Raw genomic sequence first — 27,029 nt, forward strand, 5'->3', positions numbered from 1 at the left:
GGAACAGGATTGGGAATTTTGAATAGCATCGATTCGGAAGTACTAATGAATAAATTGGCTACCACAGCTGGAGATGTAACCAAATTACAACGGCCCCTACAAACAGCCTTAACAGCTTTGGGAGCCCAACAATGGTTGTTATCAAACATATTACCAGGTTGGGAAAAGGTAAACGTAAATGACCACAAATTGATAATCGATGCACTTGGTGCTACTCAAAATAACATCTCTTTGGCTCTCAGTTGTATCCAGGCCCAGTTGTGGATGCAGTCAGTTGCTGCTTTAATTATAAGAGAAGGTGAGGAAGGCACTTTTCCCACTGAAATCCGAAAAATAGTCTGGGACAGTGCCACTGATTTTGAAAAAGAATTCCAGTCCTGGTGGAACTTAGTAAATTTTACCTATGATCCCAGCACAAGCATTGCCACAGCCTTTGTACTGACGATTCGTAATGCTTCAGTGCATTCAATATTCCCCATCATTGCATTAGGGTTGAACCATGATGGAGCTATTCTCTATTCTTTCGAGCATAGGGAATGGGCCCGTCAAATCGGTGGGAGGTGGCAAACTGTCAATTTGGAAACTTGCATTGTCCGGGAACAACAAGGGTTTATCTGTGAAAGTAATGCAATCAGAGCTCAAGATATCTGCTTGGACACAGAACAGAATGTTTGTAACTTTGAAATTCAACCAAATGAGATTCCTGAAACTGTATTAGTATATATAGGCAATGGATGTGCATGCTTTAGAACCGCTTGTGATAGTGTTTTTATAGAAAATTTGGTACTGAATACTAAAAATCATTCAAACTTTTGTGTCTGCAACTTTACTAGGATTTCAGGATGTGATTTTTCCTATGTAGCCCCAGTTACTTCTTACCATCTTTTGCAGTCAAATTGAACACTGATCCACCATCTATTGCCCACTCCAATTGGAATGAACCTCTCTCTGGTGAAGCAATTGTTGCTCCACCAAGATCTGATCGAAATTTTGGAGAGGATCAAGAAAAACGGACAGAAAACTCTAATAGCTGTTCATCACAATGTGGAAAAAATACATCGTGTTTTAGAAAGAGTAAAGGCAGATGCTGAACACAGGTGGTGGGATACTCTATTTGGGTGGCCACCTACTGCTACAGGTATCCTGAACAAATTGTGTCATCCCACCATTGTTCTCTTGATTTTAGTTTTAATTGGTTTTGTTTTGTCAGCAGTTCTATACATCATGACTTGGAGAATAACGAAACGATTAACACAATTGGCATCTGTGACAGATATACCCAGATCGGCTACTGTTGACATCCCCAGGGTTATTGACACAAGGTTTCAGATAAAATAAAAAATGAATATTTTCCTTTTTTTTTTTTAATAAGAATTGTTTAATCAAAAACTTGCTTTAAAAATTGATTTATTTCTAATCAAAAATTGAACAAAGAATTGTTTAATCAAAAACTTGCTTTAAAAATTGATTTATTTCTAATCAATACTGAAAAAATTTAAAGAATTGAGATCAAAAACTTGCTTTAAAAATTGATTTATTTCTAATCAAAAATTGAACAAATTGTTTGAAGACGTTAGCAATCAACAAAATTGAACATAATTAATCTGTTTTGTTTTCCCTTTTCTCCTTTTCCTTATCCTGTCCCTTATCTCTTTCCTACTCTCCTGTCTCTGTTTTTTCTGGGATATGCTACCAACTCGGACGAGTCCTGAAGACACCACAACTGAAGACTTCATTACAACTCTACAAAAGGGCGCTCTTGACGACGATCGTGAGTCACGGGGTGGTGTAAGGGTCGGTCCGAAGTTCCCCTCGACTTTGGCTCCCGACCATCACAAGGAGACCTCGAGGACCCCCACCCAGGCTGACTCTGGACAATGGTTTACTGGCCGGGCCAAGGTGGATGCTCATGACTGTGTGCTGGTGTATTGTGTTCACTGGACTGTGCTGTCATGGCACCAACCAGAGACTGTGTTGCATCAACTGAGGACTGCTTGTCCGTACCTGTCTCCTGCAGCACCACACAATGGTCCATAAATCTTCCCACCTTTTGGCTAGAGGCCACTCGCTTTGGAGAAGGACTATAAAAGAGCGACCCTCTGGAAAAGACACTTTGAGATCTCTCCACTGATGAAGACCCCTGAGATCTCCCCACGGACGAGGACTCGTCTATCGGATGACCCGTGAGGACGCCCGTCTCGTCTGTTGGTAGCTATTCTCCCATCCCTTCCTCTCCTTCCCCTTTCCTTATCCTGTACCTCTCCCCTTTACCGTAACTGAATTGTTGGCATTTGATGAAATGCATTGCTGTTGTTGACTAAACTGATTTTCTGTTGTTGAATAAACTGATTTTGTCCCCTGCATTTTGCCTGTTTGCACCTTTGAGATCAAAAGAACCATCACGACCCCCGCTCTGCATTAATAGCGGATCGTGACACAAGGGCATGAACAAAAGTCAGATTTAATATTAAGTGACAAAGCAAAAGTTTGATGGAAAGATTCACTCTACTGCTGACAGGACAGCTAAGGCACAACAAGGGAAAACAGGCAACAACAAAAGCAAACAAAAACCAGGCAACCAAAACAGAAATGAACTGAGAACTCTCTAGGGGAGTGTGGGTGGGTGTGTGCTGTGTTTAGGTGCATAGGACCAAAAGAGAGTGCAGGCAAGGATTAAAAGGAACACGGCCTAAAAACTAATCAACACTAAGCAGTACTTCAACTTCTCCCTTTATTTGTCACTTATACCTTAGCCCCAGCAATCCAACAGAGGTACAACACTGAACTAATACCTAACTTAACTTATAACTTAACCTTAACAATTCAACAGGTCAGTAACACTTAACAGCATTTAACCAAAGTTATAGCTATAACTTCCATGTTGTACTTAGTAATTTAATGGAAAAACAACACTTAGCTTACGACTTACATTTAAAACTTAGCAAAACATTTAACACTTACAGCATTTAAGTAAGTTCATACCTATAACTGAACCTTGCTTACAGGCCTAACTTAGATATCCACAGTACTTCCATATCTAGGAAAGCTGTATTTCTCCCAGGTTTGCTATAGCATATGTGCAGGGGCACACACACAGACAGACCAGTCAGTGCAAGCAAAGTACCTGGAAAAAATTCCCCTGAGAGCTCAGTGAAATCCAAACTTCAGATGTGCTTTCATCTCCCACTGAGCGAAGGATGGGTCCTTGAGCAGTGAGGGTATAGGCCCAGGACACGTCGTGTTTCAGCGATCCTCCAGGCATAGCAAAGCCGAGGGTTTGCTGGCTCTGAGAGGCCCCTCAGAGGGAGACTGCTGGTCACAGCCCATGGTGGCTCAGGAGAGCTCAAAGGTCTCCTTTTGGATTTCTGTTGAGAGGGTCACAAGAGAGTGGGCTCCAGTCATAACGATGTTTCATCCTGGCCTCAGTTTGGGTCAGCACTTTCTCTAGGAGTTGGGGAATGCTTCACCACACTGGGATCTCAGAGGTGCCCATGGCCTGGGTGACGCTGGCTCGACACCAGGCACCCACCAAAGCCACTCTGACCCTGCCCCTCCAGCTGCAAGGGAAAAGAAAGATTAACCAGGAGCTCCAGGATCAGATTAAGACGGGACAAGCAAAGACACCAAACAGCAAAACGGGCGACACAGACCCAGCCTGGGCACAGCGAGGGAATTTATTATCAATCAAATCATAGCAACAGAAGGAAAAGAGAGAGAAATCTCTCCAACAACTTCCCCCCACCCAACGGGGATCACTGGGGACCATGGATCACCAGGGCTCTGCCCAACGGGGGTCACTGTAGATCATCCAACAGTGATCCTCCCATGGGGGATGGAGCTGGAGCAGAGCACGAAATTCTTCCCACACTCGGGCAGTCAATGGGCTTCCCTCAGTGGTGACTCTGCTGGTGTTTGGTCAAGTGAGAGCTCTGTGAGAAGCTCTTCCCACATTCAGGACACTCGTAGGGCCTCTCCCCAGTGTGGATGCACCGGTGCCTGATGAGGCTGAAGTTGCGGTTGAATCCCTTCCCGCAGTCGGGGCAGCGGAAGGGCCCCTCCTCTGTGTGAATCCGCTCATGTAGGAGTAGATTGGAGCTCTCTCAAACCACTTCCCACACTTGGTACACTCATAGGGCCTCTCCCCTGTGTGGATGCACTGGTGTTTTCTAAGGTCAGAGCTCCATCCAAAGCTCTTCCCACATTCCAAGCAGGTGTAGGGCCGTTCCCCAGTGTGGACCACCTGGTGACGGATCAGGCTGGAGCTGTAACTGAAACCCTTCCCACATTCTCCACATTCGTAGGGCTTCTCCCCAGTATGGATCCTCTGGTGTAGGACCAGTTGGGACCTGTAGTTGAAACCCTTCCCACATTCCCCACATTCGTAGGGCTTCTCCCCTACATGAGGCTTCTCCACCAGCTCTGAGCTCTGCCTGGATCTCGGGCCGCCTTCCTGGCTCAGGGAGGGTCTTTCCTCCTCGCAGCTCCCTGGGCTGGGTTTATATCCCCTCCTCGTGAGAGATCTCCGGGGCTTTTCTGCCTCCTCCATCTGCGCACACCTGGGGAATGAAAATTCCTGGTTTAGGGGGAAATAACAAGAAGAGAGCTCCATAAACTGGGTTTTCCTCCTTGCCCAAGTTCATCTCCGGAAGTCATTGAGCATCTTGTGTCTGTAATAACCTCCCAAACACCAAGATTCCCACCCACAATCTTCCAAACTTTAACACACAAATCAAAAATTCCCCAAATACCAAGCTTCAGCCAAAATCCCCTCCATGATTGTGCTGGATTGAAAGCAAAACCAGTGAAAGACTCCAAGTCAGAAATACAATTTGATAGGAAAAAAGAGAAGAGAAATAAAATACATGCAATAGTACAAAAGAAAACACCTGACAGAATCAGAATACAACCTGACACCCCGCTAGTTTTGATGGTGGTAGCAGTCCAGATGAAGTGGTCTTGTTACAGTAGTGATGCTGTAGAAAGGTCTGGTAGCTCTTGTCCTCTGGAAACAAGTGGGTAAGGGCTGCCTTGGTGTTCCAAATCTCAGATTTTATCTAGGTAGGAAAGGCTTGACTCCTCCCCCTGGCTGGAGCATCTCCCAATGGGATGATGGAATTTTATCAGTCATGCAGTGGGACTCAATGGCCCATTAACAGAAGATATCTTCCTGGAGGAAGGATGGCTTGTGGAAAAGATAAAGAACACTGCCCCAGCTGGTTTTAACAGATGGCCCATTAGCAGAGGATATCTCCCACAGAGATAAGGATCACTGCTCCACCTGTTTTTTTCCACCACTCTTTGTTCTTTTGTTTCTTCCCAGGACCTCTGACTGGTTACTTCATGTTTGCTGCTGATTTCCTCTCCCTTTTGAAGATGAAAATGGTAAAAGTGTCTTTGACCTGCCTTGCTGGATATTGTGAAGAGGAACAGTCATCTACTGCAAGTGGAAGTGTCACAGGTGGAGCAAAGTTCTGTGAGTGCTGTATCAAATCAGACCTCGTCAGGCCTGCCAGAACAACTGGTCCATGCTGCCCTTCACTGTTCTGCCTGTTCCCCACTGTTTCATGCCAGAGTAATTTAACTGCTGTTAATTGGGTGTGTGTTTCACTCGAGCCAGTCCAGCAGAACCAGCAGAAAGCAGCCCCAGAATGAATGGGGCTCTGCAGAGGAGCCCCAGACTATTCATCAGCCTGCCCACAGAACTGGCTCCAACTCTGAACCCTTGTGACCACACTCTGAAGAAGACACACTTCTGGTATTTCTGAGGCAGTTATGACTGAGGCACTGCATGTGCTTGTGCAGGTAAGAATCCCAAAGTTCTTTCTGTCAGGAAAATTAATCCACAAACACCAGAGGTTTATGTCCAAAAAGGAGACAGAGGAGTCCTTTTTGCTTTATTCGAATAAAGGGAGAGGCCATGGGACATTCCCCTGGGATCTCAAATTTTTGGAGGATGCAGCCTCCTTTTTATCCTATTTTCCCGGCCGCATTTCCCTCTCTCTTTTCCCCATTGGCTGAGGTACTTGAGAGGCACAGACTTCCCGGAGCGCCTGATACCTGAAATTCCCCTCTAAGGTATAACCCTCCCTTTTAATTTTTAATTCTTATAGAATTCATATTTTTCCCCCCATTGCTTCTTTCATCTTTCCATATCCAATTTCATTTATCAGCAGCCTTACAGTTTGTTTGTAAAGGCAAATATCTTTTTCCATTCATCAATCAGTGTAATCCATCCCATTGTTTCTTTTATCTCTCAGTGCTAGCCTTATCTACAAGCAGATGCACAGCTCATTTGTAAGACAAATTCAACATTCCTCTCCAAGGGGTCCTGGCTGAGGCAGCAGTGATGATGCTGGAGTGGGAGGAGGAACAGGCACGGCAGTGCCAGAGCTGGCTACAGGCTGGGCACAGGCTGGCCATGGGGCTGATGGTGCTGTGCGCTGCTGTGTGTGAGTAAAAACCAGTATGGACCAGTATAAACCAGTAAAATCCAGTATAGACCACTATAAACCAGTATGGACCAGAATAAACCAGTATAGAGCAGAACAGACCAGTACAGACCAGTTTAGGTGACCTGGGCTCCAGGCTGGGCATGGGTTGGACATGGGGCTGATGGTGCTGTGTGTCAGTATAAACCAGTATAGACCAGTATAGACCAGTATAAATCAGTGTAGACCAGTATGGACCAGTACAGACCTGTACAGACCAGTATGGACCAGTAGAGACCTTCCCCTATCCCAGGATGGGGACACTGGGCTGGCACTGGGAGCGCTGGGAGGGAACTGATTTGGTGACATTGAGATGGTGACATTGGTATGGGGACAATGAGTTGGTGACACTGGGAGGGGACTGGGATGGAACTGGTGACACTGGGACACAACTGGGAGCACTGGGACAGGGACACTGGGACAGGATGGGGGATACTGGGATGGGACAGGGACACAGGAATGGAACTGGGACCACTGGGCTGGTGACACTGGGACAGGACTGAGGACACTGAGACTGAACTGGGGACACTGGGGTGGTGCCATGGGTGGCACTGGTGACACTGAGATGGCTCTGGGGACACTGGGACAGGACCAGTGACACTGGATTAGTGACACTGGGACAGAACTGGAGGCACTGGAATGGAACTGGGGACACTGGGTTGGTGACACTGAGATGGCACTGGGAGCACTGGGATGGCACTGGGAGCACTGGGCTAGTGCACTGGAACAGGACCGGTGGCACTGGGCTGGTGACACTGGTATGGGTCAATGATGGGGTGGCACTGGGCTGGCACAGGGACACAACTGGAAGAACTGGGACAAGAAGACTGGGACAGGATGGGGGACACTGGGATGGCACTGGGGACACTGGGCTGGTGATGACATTGGTATGGGGACATTGGGGATGTGGTACTGGGACAGGACTGGTGGCACTGGGATAGGACTGGGGACACTGGGCTGGAACTGGGTTGGTGACACCAGGCTGGTGGCACTTGGGTGGTGACAGACAGAACTGGTGGCACTGGGTTGGTGACACTGGTATGGTGACAATGGGGGGGTGGCACTGCGATGGGACTGGGAGCACTGGGATGGTGATACTGAGAGGGAACTGGTGGCACTGGGACACAACTGGGAGCACTGAGACAAGAACACTGGAACAGGATAGGGGACTATGCGATGGCACTGGGAGCACTGAGATGGTGACATTGGTATGAGGACAATAGGGTGGTGGCACTGGGAGGGAACTGGAGACAGATTGAACTGGGAACACTGGGATGGTGACACTGGGACACAACTAGGAGCACTTGACAGGGACACTGGGACAGGATGGGGGACACTGGGATGGGACTGGAGACACTGGGAGGGACTGGAAGCACTGGGATGGTGATATTGGTATGGTGGCAATGGGGCAGTGACACTGGGCTGGCACTGGAAGCACTGGGAAGGAACTGGGAACACTGAGCTGGTGACACTGGGACAGGACTGGGGACACTGGGATGGGAGTGGCTTGGTGGCACTGACTTGGTGACATTGGGCTGGTGACACTGGGACAGGACTGGGGACACTGGGGCAGCTCTGGTGGCACTGGGGTTGAACTGGGGACACTGGGCTGGTGACACTGAGAATGAATGGGTGGCACTGGGATGGTGACACTGGGGCAGCCCTGGGGACACGGGGCTGGTGGTTCTGGGGTGTCCCTGGTGCCACTGCTCCCGTGCCACTGTGCTGGTTGCCCTGGTGCTGTGTCCCCAGTGCCACCTGTGCAGTGTCCCCATGTCCCTGTAGTGTCCCTGGACTCAGCGCGTGCTGTGCTGGTGTGGCCGAGGACAGTCACCTGCTGCTGGCCCTGGGCACTGTGGCCATGTCCTGCCAGGTGACCCTGCAGGCCTCTGCGCCATCGTGGTGACACCTGGCCACCATCGCCTGTGAGCACGGGGCCATGGCCCAGTGCCTACGTGACCACGCCCAGCGGGTGGCAACCTCCAGGGCCAGCGCCGAGGCCACCGCGGCCACCAGCAAGGTCACTGCAATGTGCAGGGGTGGCTGGAGACGGTAACATGGCACCTGGGGTACTTGGTGGACGCTGTTAACTGGGACATGGTGGTGACACGTGGGGGACACAGCGACAGGGATTCCCCAGAGCTGCCCGGGCCCTCGAGGACATCGTGGTGGCCTTGGAGACATCAGTGGAGGGACACAAGGAGGTGATGTGAAACCTGAAGGAGGTGGCCCGGGACGCGCCAGCGGGGCAGGGGTAGGGATAGGGTGGGGACACGGGGGTGACACTGTCATCCCGAGGGACACAGGGGACCTTGGTGTCCTTGCCTTGGGGACACCGGGGCCACCCTGAGGTCGCCTGTCCTGTTTTGGGTCACTACGATGTCCCTGTGTCCTGGGGTACAGTACAAAAATGTGTATTCTATCACCATCTCTTAAAATGTAGGAGCGGTGGTGATCCTTATCTCTGTGGGAGATATCCTCTGCTGATGTGCCATCTGATAAGATCGGGGGATGATCATCGTTATCTTTTCACAACCCATCCTTCCTCCAGAAAATATATTCTGTTAATGGGCCATTAAGTCCTATTGTGTGACTGATAAGATTACATCATCGCATTGGGAGATGTCCCAGCCAGGGGCAGGAGCCAAGCCTTTCCTACCTAGATAAAAAACTGGGGTTTGGGATGTGAAGGCAGACTTTTCCATTGGATCCCAGAGGAAAGTTGGACCTTTTCCACATCATCGCTGGATCTTCGGAGGAAAACTGCACCTTCTACAGGAGCACTGCTTCAACAGAACCACATCTGTCATCCAGGAGGACTGCAGCCACCATTTATACGGACTGCTACCAACACCCTGACTGACAGGGTGTCAGGTTGTATTTCTGACTGTCTTGGTGGTTGTTTCTTTTATATTATTTCATGTATTTTATTTTTTCTCTTTTCTCCTATTAAATTGTATTACTGACTTGGAGTCTCACACTGGTTTTACTTTCAAACCAACACATTTATTGGCGCCCAACGTGGGGCACGAAGAGTACTGAGGAAAGTCAGTATTACAATTTTGTTTTCACCATGATTCTCAACATGCTTACATGGGTTTTATATCTTGCTTTCTATATTTTTCCACACATGGGGAACTATCTGCCAGCTGTAATGCTCCTGTGTAGACCAGGATATGGTATAAAAATTGCTTTATTAGCCTATTATGTCTACTGCATGATAACCTCTGAGGCAATGAACATAATTCGGAATATATACCCGACTTTGTTTGCTTGTCCTAGTCTAGGTTGCTACATCCGGGGTTTTAACAATCCCACCCAGCCCTTGGGGGGAGGGGTAAAGGATGATTTTTTCCAATCTTTCTGGCCTGATACAGTAATTTTTGGAAATGTTGAGTTCCCGCTGGATGCTAAGGACAGCATAATATTGTTGTTAGTTCTGCTTTGTCTCCTCTGCACAGCCTCCAACATGCTTAGAAACAAAACACTACATGGTGTACTGCAGCGTATTCTTGAGGAAGAGGAAAAAACAAACAAATCAACTTCGTCCACGTCTGCACAGAATGTCACAAAGAGGAGAAGAACCAAACACAAAGCAACAGTGTCCGTGTCTATGCAGACTGCCACAGAGGAGAAAAAAGACAGAAGCACCATCAGCATCTCCACACAAACCATCACCGAGCCAGAAGAGCCTAGACCAGTAGCAGTTGTGCCCGTTCAGAAGAAGAAATCAAAGAGCAAATCAGTTCGCATAGTGACTGACGAGGACGTGGCAGGACCTTCGCACCCAGCGGAAGTGACAGAGCCAGAAATCATCACTCGCTCTCTATCCCTGGGTGAGCTGCGTGACCTGCGGAGGGAATTCACCCGCCAGACAAATGAGTCCATCTTGACTTGGCTGCTCCGCATCTGGGATGCTGCAGCCAATGACACCATTCTGGATGGAAGTGAGGCCAGGCAACTGGGATCTCTGTCCTGGGATGTGGTCATTGACCCGGGGATTGGGAGAACCCAAGAAACTCTCAGCCTCTGGTGGCGACTGCTGACAAGTGTGAAGGACAGGTACCTTTGTAAAGAAGATCTCCAGGTGCACCAAGGAAAATGGAGCACAATAGAACAAGGTATCCGATGCCTGAGGGAATTGGCTGTGCTGGAGATCATTTTCTCAGAAGATGAGAGATTTCCTAAGAGCCCAGACTGTGTCCGGTGCACGTCACATATGTGGTTTGAGATTCGCACGGCTTGGACCAGAGATGTATTCCCGTTACCTGGCAATGCTGCAGTGGAGGGAAGGTGTGGACATGGTAGGCGTCTTGGCCAATAAACTAAGAATTTATGAGGACACTGTCACTGCCCCATTTCATACCCTTGTCTCATCCGTGGAAACAAGGCTGGTGGAGCAAGTCCGAAGCTTGATTGAAGAGGACCATCAGAAACTAAAAAAAGAACTTAAGGAAAACAACTGCCAGATCTCTCCAGAACCAACAAGAGTTTCTGCCATTAGGAGCTGGCGTTCCTCAGGCAGGGAGAGAGGACACACTCCACGAGGTAACCTCTGGTTTTTCCTTCAGGAGCATGGAGAAGACATGAGGAAGTGGGATGGAAAACCCACCTCCTCCTTAGCAGCCCAGGTACATGAGCTGAAAAGAGGGACACCTAACACAAGAAGCTCATCTAGAGTCAATGCTGCTCCAGTCTCTCATGTACAGAACTCCAGACAGTATCAGAATGATGATATGACTGATCCTCTTGAAGGAACCTCAAGAACCTATTTTCAGGGAAAGAGCAACGTGTACCAAATCAGGAATAGAGGAGCCCTGCCTCTAGCCAGGTAGAGGAGAGGGATAATCAGATCTATTGGACTGTGTGGATCCGATGGCCTGGCACATCCGACCCACAAAAACATAAGGCTTTGGTTGACACCGGCGCCCAGTGTACTCTGATGCCATCAAAGTATGTAGGAGAAGAATCCAACTCTATTTCTGGGGTAACAGGAGGATCCCAGCAGCTGACTGTAGTGGAGGCCGAAGTGAGTTTAACTGGGAACAGGTGGCAGAAACACCCCATCGTGACTGGCCCAGAGGCCCCATGCATCCTTGGCATAGACTATCTTAGAAATGGATACTTCAAAGACCCAATAGGATATCGCTGGGCTTTCGGGATAGCTGGGATAGCTGCTGTAGAGACAGACGACATTAGAAAACTGAGCACCTTGCCTGGTCTTGCAGATGACCCCTCTGCTGTGGGACTACTGAGAGTTGAAGAGCAACAGGTACCAATCGCCAGAACAACAGTACACCGTCGACAATACCGTACTGACAGAGACTCGGTGATTCCCATCCATGAAATGATCCGTAAACTGGAGAGCCAAGGGGTGGTCAGCAAAACCCACTCACCCTTCAACAGCCCCATCTGGCCTGTGCTTAAATCAGAAGGAGAATGGAGATTGACCGTAGACTATCGTGCATTGAATGAGGTGACTCCACCGCTGAGTGCTGCAGTGCCAGACATGCTGGAACTGCAGTAGGAGCTGGAGTCCAACGCAGCAAAGTGGTACGCCACTATCAATATCGCCAATGCATTTTTCTCCATTCCTCTGGCAGCAGAATGCAGGCCTCAGTTTGCTTTCACCTGGAGGGGGGTGCAGTACACCTGGAATCGTCTGCCCCAGGGGTGGAAGCACAGTCCCACCATCTGTCATGGACTGATCCAGGCTACACTGGAAAAGGGTGAGGCCCCCGAACATCTACAGTATATCTATGACATCATTGTATGGTGCAGCACAGCAGGAGAAGTCTTCGAGAAAGGAGAGAAGATTATCCAGATTCTGCTGAAAGCTGGTTTTGCCATTAAGCGAAGTAAAGTTAAGGGACTGGCTCAGGAAATTCAGTTTCTAGGAGTCAAGTGGCAAGATGGATGTTGTCAGATCCCAACAGGGGAAATTAAAAAGATTACCGCTATGTCTCCACCTACCAAGAAGAAGGAAACACAAGCTTTCCTAGGTGCCATAGGCTTTTGGAGAATGCACATTCCTGAGTACAGTCAGATCGTGAGCCCTCTCTACCTGGTTACCCGCAAGAGGAACGATTTCCACTGGGGCCCTGAGCAGCAGCAAGCCTTCGCCCAGATCAAGCAAGAGATTGCTCATGCAGTAGCCCTTGGCCCAGTCAGGACGGGACCAGATGTGAAGAACGTGCTCTACTCTGCAGCCGGGAACCATGGTCTGTCCTGGAGTCTGTGGCAGAAGGTGCCTGGTGAGACTCGGGGTCGACCACTGGGATTCTGGAGCCGAAGCTACAAAGGATCTGAAGCCAACTACACTCCCACAGAGAAGGAGATCTTGGCCGCCTATGAAGGAGTTCAAGCTGCCTCAGAGGTGATTGGCACAGAAACACAACTCCTCCTGGCACCCCGACTACCAGTGCTGGGCTGGATGTTCAAGGGAGTGGTGCCTTCCAGACATCACGCCACTGACACCACATGGAGCAAGTGGATTGCCCTCATCACTCAGCACGCCTGTATTGGGAATCCAAATCGCCCTGGGATTCTGGAAATAATTACAAACTGGCCTGAAGGTGAGACTTTTGGATTGTCTTCTGAAGAAGAAGAGGAGCAAGTGGCACATGCTGAGGAAGCCCCACCATATAATGAGCTACCGGAGGCTGAAAGACGATATGCCCTCTTCACTGATGGTTCCTGCCGAATTGTAGGCACTAACCGGAAATGGAAAGCTGCAGTATGGAGCCCCACACGACAAGTTGCACAAGCTACCAAAGGACAAGGTGGATCGAGTCAGGTCGCAGAGCTAAAAGCCGCCCAGTTGGCTTTGGATATTGCTGAACGAGAGAAGTGGCCAAGGCTCTATCTCTACACTGACTCATGGATGGTAGCTAATGCTCTGTGGGGATGGCTGGATCACTGGAAAAAGGCCAACTGGCAGCACAGAGGGAAACCCATCTGGGCAGCTGAGATTTGGCAGGACATTGCTGCCCGAGTAGAGAAATTGACCATAAAGGTTTGACACGTGGATGCACATGTACCCAAAAGCCGGGCTAATGAAGAATATCACAACAATGAGCAGGTGGACCGAGCTGCCAAAGTGAAAGTATCACAGGTGGATCTAGACTGGCAGCACAAGGGAGAATCATTCCTAGCTCGTTGGGCCCATGATGCCTCTGGTCATCAGGGGAGAGATGCAACGTACCGATGGGCCCGTGACCGAGGGGTGGACCTTACCATGGACAGCATCTCACAGGTCATCCACGACTGCGAGACCTGTGCCGCAATCAAACAGGCCAAGCGGGTGAAGCCTCTGTGGTACGGTGGACGATGGTCGAAGTACAGGTATGGGGAAGCCTGGCAAATTGACTACATCACCCTTCCCCAAACGTGCCAGGGCAAATGCTACGTACTGACCATGGTGGAAGCAACTACAGGATGGTTAGGGACCTACCCTGTGCCTCATGCTACTGCCTGGAACACCATCTTGAGCCTAAAAACAAGTCCTTTGGAGGCATGGTACCCCTGAGAGAATTGAGTCAGACAACGGAACCCATTACAAGAACGGCCTTATCAACACCTGGGCCAGAGAACATGGTATTGAATGGATATATCATATCCCTTACCATGCGCCAGCTGCCGGGAAAGTTGAACGGTGTAATGGACTCCTTAAGACTACTTTGAAAGCACTTGGTGGTGGAACCTTCATAAATTGGGAAATGAACTTGGCCAAAGCCACCTGGATGGTTAACACCCGAGGGTCCATCAATCGAGCCGGTCCTGCCCACTCTGAACCCCTGCACACAGTAGATGGGGTCAAAGTCCCTGTGGTACACATGAAAGGTATTTTAGGAAAGACTGTTTGGATTAATCCCACCACAGGCAAAGGCAAACCAATCCGTGGGATTGTTTTTCTTCAAGGACTTGGTTGCACTTGGTGGGAAATGCAGAAAGATGGGGAAACCCGTTGTGTACCGCAAGGAGACCTAATTTTAAGTGAGAACTGTGTGTAAGGATTCATTCTGTATTATATATATATCTGCAGGAGGGTATTGGTTTGGGTATGATGTAGATGGTAATAGAATAAGGGGTGGATTATGTCCTGGGGTACAATGCAAAAATGTGTATTCTATCACCATCTGTTAAAATGTGGGAGGGGTGGTGATCCTGGGGTTTGAGACGCGAAGGCAGACCTTTCCATTGGATCCCAGAGGAAAGTTGGACCTTTTCCACATCATCGCTGGATCTTCGGAGGAAAACTGCACCTTCTACAGGAGCACTGCTTCAACAGAACCACATCTGTCATCCAGGAGGACTGCAGCCACCATTTATACAGACTGCTACCAACACCCTGACTGACAGGGTATCAGGTTGTATTTCTGACTGTGTTGGTGGTTGTTTCTTTTATATTATTTCATGTATTTTATTTTTTCTCTTTTCTCCTATTAAATTGTATTACTGACTTGGAGTCTCGCACTGGTTTTACTTCCAAACCAACACATCTTGTTATGGAAAACATCTGCTCAGTCACATAGTGGGCATGCACTACCTGCAGGTCACACAGCGGACACTGATGAAGACGACGAGCCTTCATCGGAAATAAGACCCTCAAAAGGATGAGAGATCCCCTAACCCATTAGTAGAGCATGCGCCATACAACATAGTGATGTAGATTTTAGGAATAGAAACTAGGAGGAGTTCTCTAGAAACTTCTGTAGCATATAGTATATAAATAGGATTTTTGGCCTTGATGCTTTGGTACGTGAGGAATGGCGAGCCACTCCCCATATCCCCGGTCAGTTTTGCTTATGCTTTATATGAACCTCAATTATACTAAATTATATTCTCAAATATATGCATTTTGATTGTATTCATCTCCAATACTTTAATTGCATCCATTTATAATCGTTACTATTAATTTAATTTAATCTCGTTGCTTGATAAACTGGAAAAATAGAACGTCATTCATAACATGATCAAACAAGTCAGAGCAAGAGAATGAGAAAATAATTCCTACGAAAACATCTTCCCCTCACCCTTCCCTCCTTCCCGGATTTCCTGTTATTCTCCATTCCCTCCCCTGTCCCCACACAGGGGATGGGGGTCACAGTCAGATCGTGTCACTGTTCCCGGTTCCTGTCTGCAGTACAGAGGTGGCTGCCCTGTCCCCGGGACTGTACCTTGGAAGGTTCAGACTTCTCGATCTGTCCACTCCATCTCCCCCTCCAATATGCACACACACACGCTTTTTTGTTTTTTTTTTTTTTTCTTTTTTTAGTAAAACAAAACAATATTCAAAATTCTCTTAAGTCTTTGTTTTTCCCTAGTTCAAGAATTTAACACAGCCTTGGCTGAACAACAGTCCATGTCAATTAGCACCGTTTTCTAGAAGTGACAATCTCTTTCGTTCCTTCTTACCTACAAGTCCCTGGCCCTGTTTCCAAGCAGATTCCCAGGGTTTGTTTAAATCACATTCACCCTGTTCCTTTCACCCGTCACTGCCAGAGCCCCCTCACCTGCTCACCCTCGCAGGTTCCTCCAAACGCGTGTCCCTGCCCGCGGGCTGGGCTGGGCTGAGCTGGGCTGAGCTGAGCTGAGCTGGGCTGGGCTGGGCTGGGCTGGGCTGAGCTGGGCTGGGCTGGGCTGGGCTGGGCTGGGCTGGGCCGGGCTGGGCTGGGCTGAGCTGAGCTGGGCTGGGGGCAGCGAGCCCGGCAGAAACCAACACCCGCGGGACGCTTTGGTTCGCAGGGCCCGAAGGTCCGGGGTTCCTCCCTTTCCCCTGTTCCACTTGATTTAGGATTAAATTTTTGGAGGGGATAAAGGCGTGTTTTTTCTCCAGCACTGGGTGGGTTTTTCCCTTGCATGGAGCACTTGGGCCTTCCCCGGGCCCCTTCTGCCCTCTTGCAGAACCAGTGGCATTTTCCACCACGCACAGTTTGTAACCAAGAGGCGGCTGCAGCCGAGGAGGCTCCAAGCGCCTCCTTCCAGGCTGACTCTGCAGATGCCGAGGCTGCTCTAGGCTCTGCCAGGGCTCAGCTCTGGGCGAGGCTGGGCTCGCTCTCCCCTCGCATTGCTCGGAGCAGCTGAGTCACAGAGGGAGAAGGCAGGGACACAAGGGTGTTGAGGTTTCAAGAGAGTTTTTATTCAAAAAACTTCCATAACAAACAGTCCTAACGACCCTAACTAACTAGCAGTGCTAACTACCATACCTAACTAGTCCTAACTACTGTAACAAAAAGCTGTTCTCAAGTGCTTCATCTCCTCTGCTGCACCCGTGGTTGCTTTGCTGCAGCGATCAGAGGGCTCAGGCTGGAGAGAGGCTTGGCTGATGATAAAAATGGGTGCTGACCAAAGGATAAAAAAGAAAGAAATGGACCATTACTTTCCAGAGTCAAGTTCCTGGACGAAGGGGAATGGTTTGAAACTCCAGAGACGGAAGCAAGCTCAGATTAGGTCTAAGGAGGAATTTTTTTACCAGGGGAAACACTGACAGAGGGTGCCCGGAGATGTGGGAGGTGCCTCCTCCCTGGAAGCATCCAAGCTCAGGTCAGGCAGGGCTCTGAGCCACTTGAAGATGTCCCTGCTCGTTGTGGGTCAGCAGGTCCAGATGACCTCGAACGGACCCAGACAACCCCAACCAGGCGAGGATTCTGCTTGCTTTGCGTGTGAAAAGCAGCGAGGCTGGAGATTATCGGAGGGGGGCCCCCCAAGAAAACCCCTCCCTGGCGCTGCTGTTTCCCCTGCAGCCGCTTCGCGCTCACCTGCAGCAGCTCCTGGGCAGAGAAGCGCCGCTCGTCGTCCGAGTCCAGGCTGCACTCGAGGAAGTCCCGCAGCAGAGCCGACAGGCGCCGCGGCTCCTGCAGCTGCGGGGTCCCGTTCTGCCGGATCAGAGCCCGAGCCTGCAGGAAAAGCAAAGGCAGCGCTGTGCCAGCTTCCTTCACACCCACAGCTGCTCACATCGACCCCGGTAACTCAGCCCCAGCTCCGGGGGCAGTTTCCTCCCTGGCAGACATGCTGCTCACGGCTCATTTTTCTATGCCAACCAATAACCCCAAACCCTGATGCAGCCACAGCCATTGCAACACCCAAATGATCTTGCTTGAGAGGCCATTTAGTTGTCTGACTTTGTTAGTAGGAACCTCCATCAGAAACAGCACATTTTGCTTCTCCAAATACGGACACCAGCTTTACAGGCCATTTTCAAGAGTCAGTGTGGTCTGCGTGTGTTATTTTAAATTGCATCAAACACATGTCTGCAGTGCCACTGACACTGAAGTAAATGAATTCCTGATGCCCCATCCCAGAAATTGCCAGGCAAGGAACAGGAGGTCGGGGTTGCTGAAAGCTCAGGCTTGATGACAGAAAAGTAGCTTGGACTAGGAAGGAAATATGTTGGACTACAGGGATGTTAAGCAATCATCTTCATGTTTTAGACAAGCTTCCCAGTGAGAAAAATCAGGGGGGAGTTCAACTTAAACCTCTCTTAAAAACCTCTTTTAGAAACTCCTTCAGAGAACTTGTTGGGTTTGGGGATGGGTTTTGGGGTTGGTTTGTGGTTTTTTTCCAAGATAACATTAGAGCTGATACACTGGCTTCACATTTTCAGGTCATCCTCACTGACAGAAGAGCTGCAACAATTTGAAACCCAAAGCAAATTGTTGCTGGAGACTGCAGAATATTCATCTGCGTTCAGGCTCGAGTCTTCTGGGAATTCCCTTCCCAATATGCAGAAACCTCCAGCAGCTCCTCCCAGTGCAGGGTCAGCCTGTGCTCACAGGCCTCTGCAAACACTGGAGAATTTGCCTCTTACCATAGCCCCTGTTTCCTTGAAGTAAGGAGGTTCTCCTTCCACCATCTCGATGGCCACGATGCCGAAGGACCAAATGTCCACCTTGGGGCCATAAGGAGACCTGGTCACAACTTCTGGGGCCATCCAGTGAGCAGTGCCCACCATGGAGCTGCACTGGTCCTGCTCAGGGCTGAGCTGAGCACAGAGGCCAAAATCAGCTGAGGACAGAAACAAACACTGTCAAAGACAGCTGCAATGAGGAAACCAAGCACAAAGATTCCCCACTCTCAAGGTGAGAATGCAGTAGTGAAGTCAGCTGGAAAAGTCCTCAGGGCTGTGGCCAAGGAATGATGGAACTGGACCCTTAAATAAACCCTCAGCGTTCATGCAGTGGCTTTTACTGATTCCCTTGCAGTTTAGATTCCAACTCCCGTCCCTCTGGAAGGGCCATGCCCAGAGCAAAGCCACTCCTGACACTCTGCTCCTCTCCTGAGCTCTCTGCACAGGGCAGCCGCTCTCAGCTGGCAGCAGGGGCCGGGCAGTGCCAGCAGCAGCACTTGTGGGGCTCTGACCATCCCTGGAAACAGCCTCACACTCACACCCCGGGAGCACCGTGCCTGGCCACGAACACCCACCCAGCTTGACAGAGCCAGCCATTCCCAGAAGGATGTTGGAGCTCTTCACATCTCTGTGGATCACCCGGTTGGAATGGAGGAAATCCAGGCCCTGCAGACACTGAGAGACAACAAGAAACACAAGAATAAAAATCAATTGTCACAACACATCACACAAGAAAGGACAGTTTGGAATTCTCCCAGCAGCAACTTTGCTGTGACAGGCCAGGAGACAGTGCAGACAAGCTCCAGGCAAATGGTTCAAGGCAAAGCTGAGAACAGCAAATCAAATCAAATCAAATCAAATCAAAGCAAATCAAATCAAATCAAATCAAAGAAAGACAGAGAGAGTACCACAGCAGCAGGAAAGAGGACAAGAACAGAGTAGAAGTGTAGTGATACTGGCAGGCCACTGACTTCAGAGGCTCTTTCTTCTCCAATTCATAAAAACAACACAGAAACAAAGCCCTGAGCATGGAGCCCCTCCTGCTCTCACAGCCTGTTTGGAAGGACCATCGTGTCCAAGCCATGGGAAGCACAAGCAGGATCCCTCACCTCCCGACTGACAGCTGCCATCTCTCCTTCAGCCATGCGTGTCTGTCTGACAACGTCCTGCAAAGTTGCTCCATCCACGTATTCCAACACCAGCCAGAGATCTTCGTCAACAAGGAAGCTGGAAGAGGAAAACAACAGCATGGAGATGAATGTGCACTGCTCAATTTCCCCATGGAAAAGCCTCGAGTGGAGTTTTGTTTCCAGGTCACTTGTCAATGAGAACACAATCAGATGGAGAGACATTCCTGCACAGACCTTGGAATCTGCACAGTCTGAAGGAGAAGGAGACACCTGTGAGAAAGGAGATGCCTTAGATGGCAAGCAAGTGAAAAACACAGTTTAGCAACAGCCCAGATCAGTGTGGAACCACAACACTTGCCCCCAGCTGGTTCAGCATCTGAACTCATCAGTTCCACCATTCCCTCCAGAACAAGGCAATGCAACTTCCAGAGTTATCCAGGCAAGGAGGCCGTACAGCACTTGGGACAAAAGTTATCAACTCTTTGGAAAACCTTACACAAAGTCCCTTCAGAAACAGGCAAGGCCATTGAAAAATGGGCAAATGAGGCATTTCTGGAAACCTGGACTTCCTGGCATCTGCAGCAATGGAAAAGAGTTGGGAAGAAGAAGCCAAGGGAAATAATTTCTGCCATGGTTTTTCAGCACTTGTCATAAGGCACAGCAAAGGGGTTCAGCTTGAAGAAAAAAACCAAACAAAAGCATGGAGGGAGTGAACTGCCAGGCTGTTGTTGAAGATATGGCCAGGTCAGGCTTTTTCAGAAGAGGCTACTGACTACGAATGAAAGATTAACACAGGGCCCTTGCACAGGATAAGACCTGAAGCACTCACCTGTCCAAAAAGATGACAATGTTGGGGTGGTTCTTGCCTTTCAGGAGCAGGATCTCATTCACAGCTCGTTCCCTGTTCTGCTCTCTGAGACTCATTTTCTTTATGGCCACCTGAAGTGACATTGCAGACCTTTAGCTGGAGGGGTCTGTGGCAGGAGACCACAGCAAGCATGGAGTGAATCTTTTTGGAGCGACAGAGCCAGGCTGTGCCAAACTGCCTTGGCATGGGACACCAGAGCTCAGCAAGTGCCATTCCCACAGCCCATTTCTCTGCTGGCTGGGGGCTGCTTACAGGACACGTGGCCAGAGACATTTGGCCTTGTAAGCTCTGCAGAAATGGTCCCTCAGCTGTCAGCCTCAAAGCTCTAACAACATTTTCTGCACCTACAGAATCTGCATCTTCTCAAATGGCCTTAGTTTATCACCACTCCGGTGATGATCATCATCATCATCGTTATTATTTAAACACATTTTGCAAGCAGGAGGTAATTCTGATGCTGTGAAACAGAGCAAAACAGCCCAGAACCCTTTAGCAATTCTATGGGACTTGGTCATGATTTCAAATGCCACTGCTCTGTTTGGGATTGCACAAGAAAGCAGACACAGACATCCATTGTCACAGGGTGTCACTGACACCAGACCCAGTTGTTTTTCAACTGCAGCGTTTAGGAGAGAGCTTTGCTCTGGACATCCATCTTCTCATTTCTCTCCCTCTCTCTCTGTGAACAGCTGCAGTAGGACTAAAACCCCAAACTGAGCCCAAGCAGGATCTCTCCCTAATTAGGCCTTTGAAGATGAAAAGCAGGATGGAAAAACTGCTAAATAGTGTTCCTGTCCAAGGCTGGGATGAAGATAAATTGGGCCTCAGTCTCCACCTGCTGATGCATTCATGGTTTTAGATATGAAGACCAAGCCATGGTGTCCGGCTCTGACAGACACCACTGCCCTCCTTGCATTCCTCTGGGCACTTCAGAAGCACCAAGTCTGTCCCAGCTGTGTTCTGAAGGCTGACGCTGCTCTGCCTTCAGAGGAGCAGCCTGTGCAGGAAAGCTCTGCTGGGCCCCCAAAGCTGCAGCCACAGCTCCCAGCAGAGGGGAAAGCCCTCGGGAGCTGCCAGACGTGCTGGACGTGGTGGCACTGACCTCTCCTCCAGTGGCCCTGTCGAGTCCTTTATAAACAGTTCCAAAAGCCCTGGAGACAAAACAGCAGAGAAGAAAGAAGCAGAGCTTTAGGCTCTGGGAGTGAAAGGCAGCCCAGACAGGAGATCTCTGCTGCCTGCAGCATTCACAAAACACCTGCGTGCATCGACCCTTCAAACAGCAGTGCAGCAGCCACCAGCCGTCTGCCATGCAAGGTGTGCAAGAGAAAACTGAGCCCAACACGAAGGAAAAGGGCTGGAGCGAATGTCCACACTGAATTCCTTTAGTTCAAAACCTGAGGTGGGAGTTGGTGTCTAAAGAAGTGGAAAAGAATGTATTTCATCCTTTTGCATTTCCTGCCTAAGACTTGCAGGATCCACAAGGGCCCTGCCATCAGGCAGGTGATGCATTTTCCCCTCGAGTGCAGCAGCTCTGTGTCTGTTACTGAATGCATGGAGTTTATTACCTGTGCTGAAAAAGCACTTATTAGTTCTTCTTGAGAACTGTTTTCTGAGAGTCACCAGATGGTGAGTTGCTCTTTAGGGCAATCAAATTCCAGGCACAGAAGACCTTCCAGGTCCTGCTCCTTGCTGCAGGCAGGACACTGCCAGCCTCAGAGGCCTTTGACTGTGCCTTCTGACCACAGTTATCAATTCTGATCAAAACTGAGAGACAGCAGGATCATACCCCAGTGTCGGAGGGTGTTTGGAGCTCTCCTGACTCCAGCAAAATACCTGGGCCCTGCTTGTGCAGAAGGAACTGCCATGCACTTACCCTTGGCCAATCTGCTCCAGTCCCAGGTATTTCTCAGCAGGCTCCCCCACGCTCACGATGTTCCCTGAAAGAAACCACGTGGAAGATGCTCCCTCCCAGATGGAGACCCCGCCTTGCAGCAGAGCCAGAATGCAGCCCCACTCCCTGGGGCCATGAGCCCCTTGGTGTCAGCTGGGGAAGGACAATGAATGACTCGGTGACATTCAGCTGCAGAGCAGCACTGGGTGCAGCTCATGCTGAGACACACACACAGCACCCTGCTCTGGCACACAGGAACAGAACAGACGTACTCAGCTGCATCAGGCACCGCTCCCCTGTCCCCTCTGGCTGCAGGGCTGTGCTGCTGTCAGAATGTTCAGCCCAGGATCCCACAGCGGAGGGAGGTTCAGTGTGCTCTTCCCAAGCAGAAGGAGGTTCCTCGTCCTCTTCCCAAAATGCTGCAGGTTCTCCATCCTCTTCCCAAGCAGAGGCAGGTTCTCCATCATCTTTCCAAGCCGCGAGACGTTCACCATCCACATCCCGTGCTGGGATATGTTCACTCTCCTCTTCCCGAGCAACAGGATGTCCTCTGTCCTCATCCCACACCGGGAGATGTCCGTCGCCCTCATCCCACGCCATGGGAGCTTTTCTATCCTTGTCCCATGCCAGGGGATATCCACCATCCTCCTCCCATGCCGGGAGATGTCCACTGTCCTTGTCCCACACTGCGGGAGCCTTGCTGTTGTATTCCCAAACCACGGGGTGTTCACCATCGTCCCCCAGAACAGCGGGAATCTCACTGCTGTCTTCTTCCTCTTTGGAAGCAGAGGCAGCCAGAGGAGGTGCTGATGCAGCTTTGGTGCCCTGAGGACAGACAGTAGCGTGAGGGACAGGAAGTTCGATCTCAGTTGTCACCTTATTTATCCTCAGCTACACATCCAGCTGCACGAAGCAGAAACAGAGTTCAGAGTTGTACAAACTAACAATGGGCTAAAAGTGACATTGCCACTTATTGTTGGGAATTCGGTATTTCACCATGGCTAAGGCAAATCCTCTGCCTGCAAAACCAGACCTGCAGCTCTTCTAAAACTCTTCAGCAGAAAAGGAGAAAACTGCCAGGGATCCCTTTGCTGCTGCTGCTGCTGCTGCAAAGACCCTGACAGGGACTTTCCTTCGGCCTCCCAGGATGGCACTCGGCTGCCACACACAGAGCTCACAATTTGCTGCACAATTCTGAACACCAGAGGTTTCTTCCCACTCACCGAAGGAGGAGCTGCTTGGGATCCACGCATGAGGTGCCCTGCAATGGGAGAGGGAACATGAACCAGATGCTGGTAGGAAAAAAATTGCCCGTGGTGGGAAATGCCACGGAGCAAGGTAACCCCAAGAGAACATTTTGCTTTCACAGCATCCCTCCAGGAGCCACAGTCCCTTCACAGAGCAAGCAAGAGAACAGCACAAAATCCTGGGCTGTGTCAGTTCTTGGCTGGACCAGCAAACAAAGGGAGTTCCAGGCTCCACTGCCACAGACGCCCTGCTCGAGGGAACAGAACCCCCCCAGGCCTCATTGCAAACGCCTCGCTGGCTGCAGACACCCCCTTTTTGAGCTGCAGCTGCTGGCAGGAGCTCTCCCAAACCAACGGTGTCTTCATGGCAATTTGGTTACAAAGTCAACTCAAAGGTCCAGAGGAAGAACAGAAAGCACACAGCAAGCCCAAAGCCACAGATGCTGCACCGAGAGAAAACCTCAACTTACTTGCCAAGTGGGTTAAAAAATACCCCGAATAAGCCACAGAGTAGAGAGTGCAAACTGCAGCAACCACTTGCTGGATCATTGTGGCTGCGCTGCACACGTCTGCAGGCTGCACCCCTGCAGGCACACACGGACACGGGTCAGGGCTGGGCTGGCTGCCGAGAATGCCTCGGGCAGGAGGATCCTCCGGCAGTCAGCAGGCACCCAGAGCCTCTGGGCACTGAGGCCTCTGTGTCCCACAGCAACGGGAGCACCGCTGGGATGTGGCAACGCTCCTGTGACATCACAGCAGCAGCTCACGAAAAGAACGCTTGGAAGGTTCTCTGTGTCACTGTGATAGGTTGACTTAGGAAGAAGAAACTCAGAAGAGGTTCTTCCTAAGGGAATTTTTTCTGTGGGGGTTGGGATACCTGCAACAGCCAATTAGAGAAAGTTAGTTCGCTCCGGGAACACACATTTTGAAGGAGGTAATCCAGAACTGAGTCTCTTTGTCTTTCCGGTGGCTGAGCAGGTAACATCAACCTGAGCTTCCCCCTCCCCCATGCGGGGGGGAGGCTCGGGAGGCCGCTTGGGCCCCGTTTGCCAACGAGGGGGACCCGATGGCCGGGGGAGAAAATGTTTTGTGATAAGACCTTCACGGCTTCCTCCTCCACGGGCCTGCGGCTCTGGCGTGGGGGGGAGGCCGACTCTTGCTGCTGCCGGACGGGCCGGGCCTGCCCGGGTGGCCATGAGCAGTGTGGGGCTGCAGCCCAGCCCCAGAAAGGCTGATTGACACCTCAGCTGCCCCCCCAGCACGGCCTGAGCCTGGCCCAACTTTAGTCGTTGTGTTAAACTTTAACTCTTTAGTGCTCAGATAAGATTTGCAAAGCCTTCAGCCTTTCCTTTGAATATGAAAGGGAATAAAAAGATTTCTGAAGTCAGTGATGTAAGAGCTAAGTTTTTAAGATGGAAGGAGAATGAGAAGATGCTGAAATGGCTGAAAATATTTTTGTAAAATTGTAGGGATGAACTGATGTACTGAATATTCCTATAAACCATGGAAAGAGACATGGTGGGATAGAAATGTTCCATTTAATAGAGGATTTGACCAAAGAGCACCTGTGTTGAGAATTTCTGCCCTGAGAAAAGAAGGGGATTTCGGTTTTCTGAAGATAAAGCCTGAGCAGAGAGAAAGGAGACAGAGAGAATCTTTGCTGTTCGAACATTTCATTCTTAAAAGTAATACCCCATGAGACAGACGTGGCCCACATCTACAGCTTTGGGGCGGCTGTAGAGTTGGGAGGAGCGTCACGGTTGCAGGTTCTCCGGTGGTTGCAAATTGTGAAAGATAAAACCACAAGAGAACTGTCTTTTTCCTTCTTGTGGGAAAAATCCCTACATCTTCAATAAAAAGAGGCTTCTCTCTCCAGAAGTGAACTGAGAAAGACTAAACTGGGGACTGACCGAAGTATTTGCTATATGTTTGTTTTGTTGTTATGAAGCTTGGGAGAGGGAGGGAAGGAGTGATCTGAAAAAAATCTTATTCTGAATTTTTTTTCCTTTCTCTTTGTTTATGTAGTTAATAAATTTTCTTTTATACTCTCTCAAGTTTTAGGCCTGCCTTGCTCTTTTGCTCCTGGTTCTTTCTCACAACAGGAAAAATAAGTTTATTTAAATTGGCAACTCAAAACGAAGACAATGACAAAGAGAGAAAAATAGAAATGGAATCGAGGTGGGAGGAGGGAAAGAGAGTGACAGAGACAGATTAAGTAGAAAACCTCTCCAGTCTGTGGATCCCAGTGGCTTCCTGTGGATGCTCTACATCTCTGTCTTCTTGGTGCTCAGGGTCCCCCACAAACACGGAGTTCAGGGGGTGTTCACTTGGGGCAGGTGGGAAGGCCCAGGTTCCTCCCCTGGCAGGGACAAGTCTGACACAGGCTCTGGCAGCAGCCTCTGGCTCTGCTGCATCCCTTTGCATCAGGAGCAGTGCTCTGCTGCAAGGCCTCAGCAGTGAGTCTGGGCAGCGCTTTGGGGCTCTGGGATGGATTCTGGCACCTCCTCAGCTGCCCCTCACGGCAATGTGCCGTGGATGTGGCCTTCCCGGGCTGGGCATTTTCCAGCGGAGCCAGTTTGTGTGAGGGAGGATGGGTGTTGAGTGCCTGTGAGCAGAGGTTCCCCCACAGCCCCAGAACTCTCGTCCTCCCTGGCTGGCTGTGGGCAGTGTGTGCAAACGTGGCCTCAGCAGATGAGCCTGTGGGCTACGGCCTCCCCCAGCCCCAGCCTGGCCCAAGCTGATTTTCAGGACAGCTGCTGGCTTTGCCTTGCTTTGGATACATTCTCCTGCCTCAGTCTCGTGTCCTTGTCCCTAGACCAGAGGTAATTAATCAATGGTGTCACCTTGATGGTACCTCAGGTGCTGTCAGGCCGCTCAAGTCCCAGGCCAAAGCTGCAGTCAGGTGAAGAAGGGCTGGGCTGGGCTGGTCTCAGCCTCTTTATTCAGTTTCGCCATAATGTGCAAATCTCCTTCCTGGCAGCGTTTAAGCCATTGCCCATAACATTTCAGTGTGTGACACCGCTGCTGTGCCCCGAGCCCTGTGAGGCCCAGTGGCCCAGGACAGACCCCCCGAGCCCCACAGTGCCAGGCCTGGCTTTGCAGGCTGGGCTGTGCGGGGCCAGAGGAATTGGCCGGATGGACGCAGGCAGGGAGTTGTGGTCAGCGGCTCCATGGGCGGCTGCAGGCCGGGGATGAGGGGTGTCCCTCAGGGAGGGCTCTGCCTCGGCCCCGGGGGGGCCCAATGCGAGGGCGAGGGGCTGGGGGGGCCATGGGGGCGTTCGATCAATGGGGAGGGCCCGGGGAGTGCTGAGAAGGGGGTGGGGAGTGGGGGGGAGGGAGGGGTCCCATGGATTTGGGGGGGTCTTGATGAGTGTGGGGGGAGTCCCATGGATTTTGGGGTCCTGGTGACGGGGGGAGCGGTGAGTGGGGGGGTCCCATGGATGGGGGAGGGGCTGTGAGTGAGGGGGGGTCCCAGCGCTTTGGGGGGGTCGGTGAACGGGGGCGCAGTGAATAGGGGGAGCCCCGGTAAATTGGGAGGGTCCCTGGTGATAACCGGA

General features: G+C 50.3%; 1 protein-coding gene across 1 annotated transcript in view; it reads right to left on the bottom strand.

Annotated features, from left to right (window-relative positions):
• LOC148219428 (uncharacterized) overlaps positions 1–27,029 on the bottom strand; it is a gene marked incomplete at its 5' end in the record, with an annotated part of 211,961 nt that overhangs the window by 147,557 nt on the left and 37,375 nt on the right. The window contains 2 exon segments of the mRNA XM_088157680.1: positions 3,898–4,096; positions 4,099–4,395. Coding sequence (XP_088013806.1) covers positions 3,898–4,096; positions 4,099–4,395 — 496 coding nt within the window.

This window comes from Sturnus vulgaris, unplaced genomic scaffold (assembly GCF_052056855.1).
Source record: "Sturnus vulgaris isolate bStuVul1 unplaced genomic scaffold, bStuVul1.hap1 Scaffold_141, whole genome shotgun sequence".
NCBI lineage: Eukaryota > Metazoa > Chordata > Aves > Passeriformes > Sturnidae > Sturnus > Sturnus vulgaris.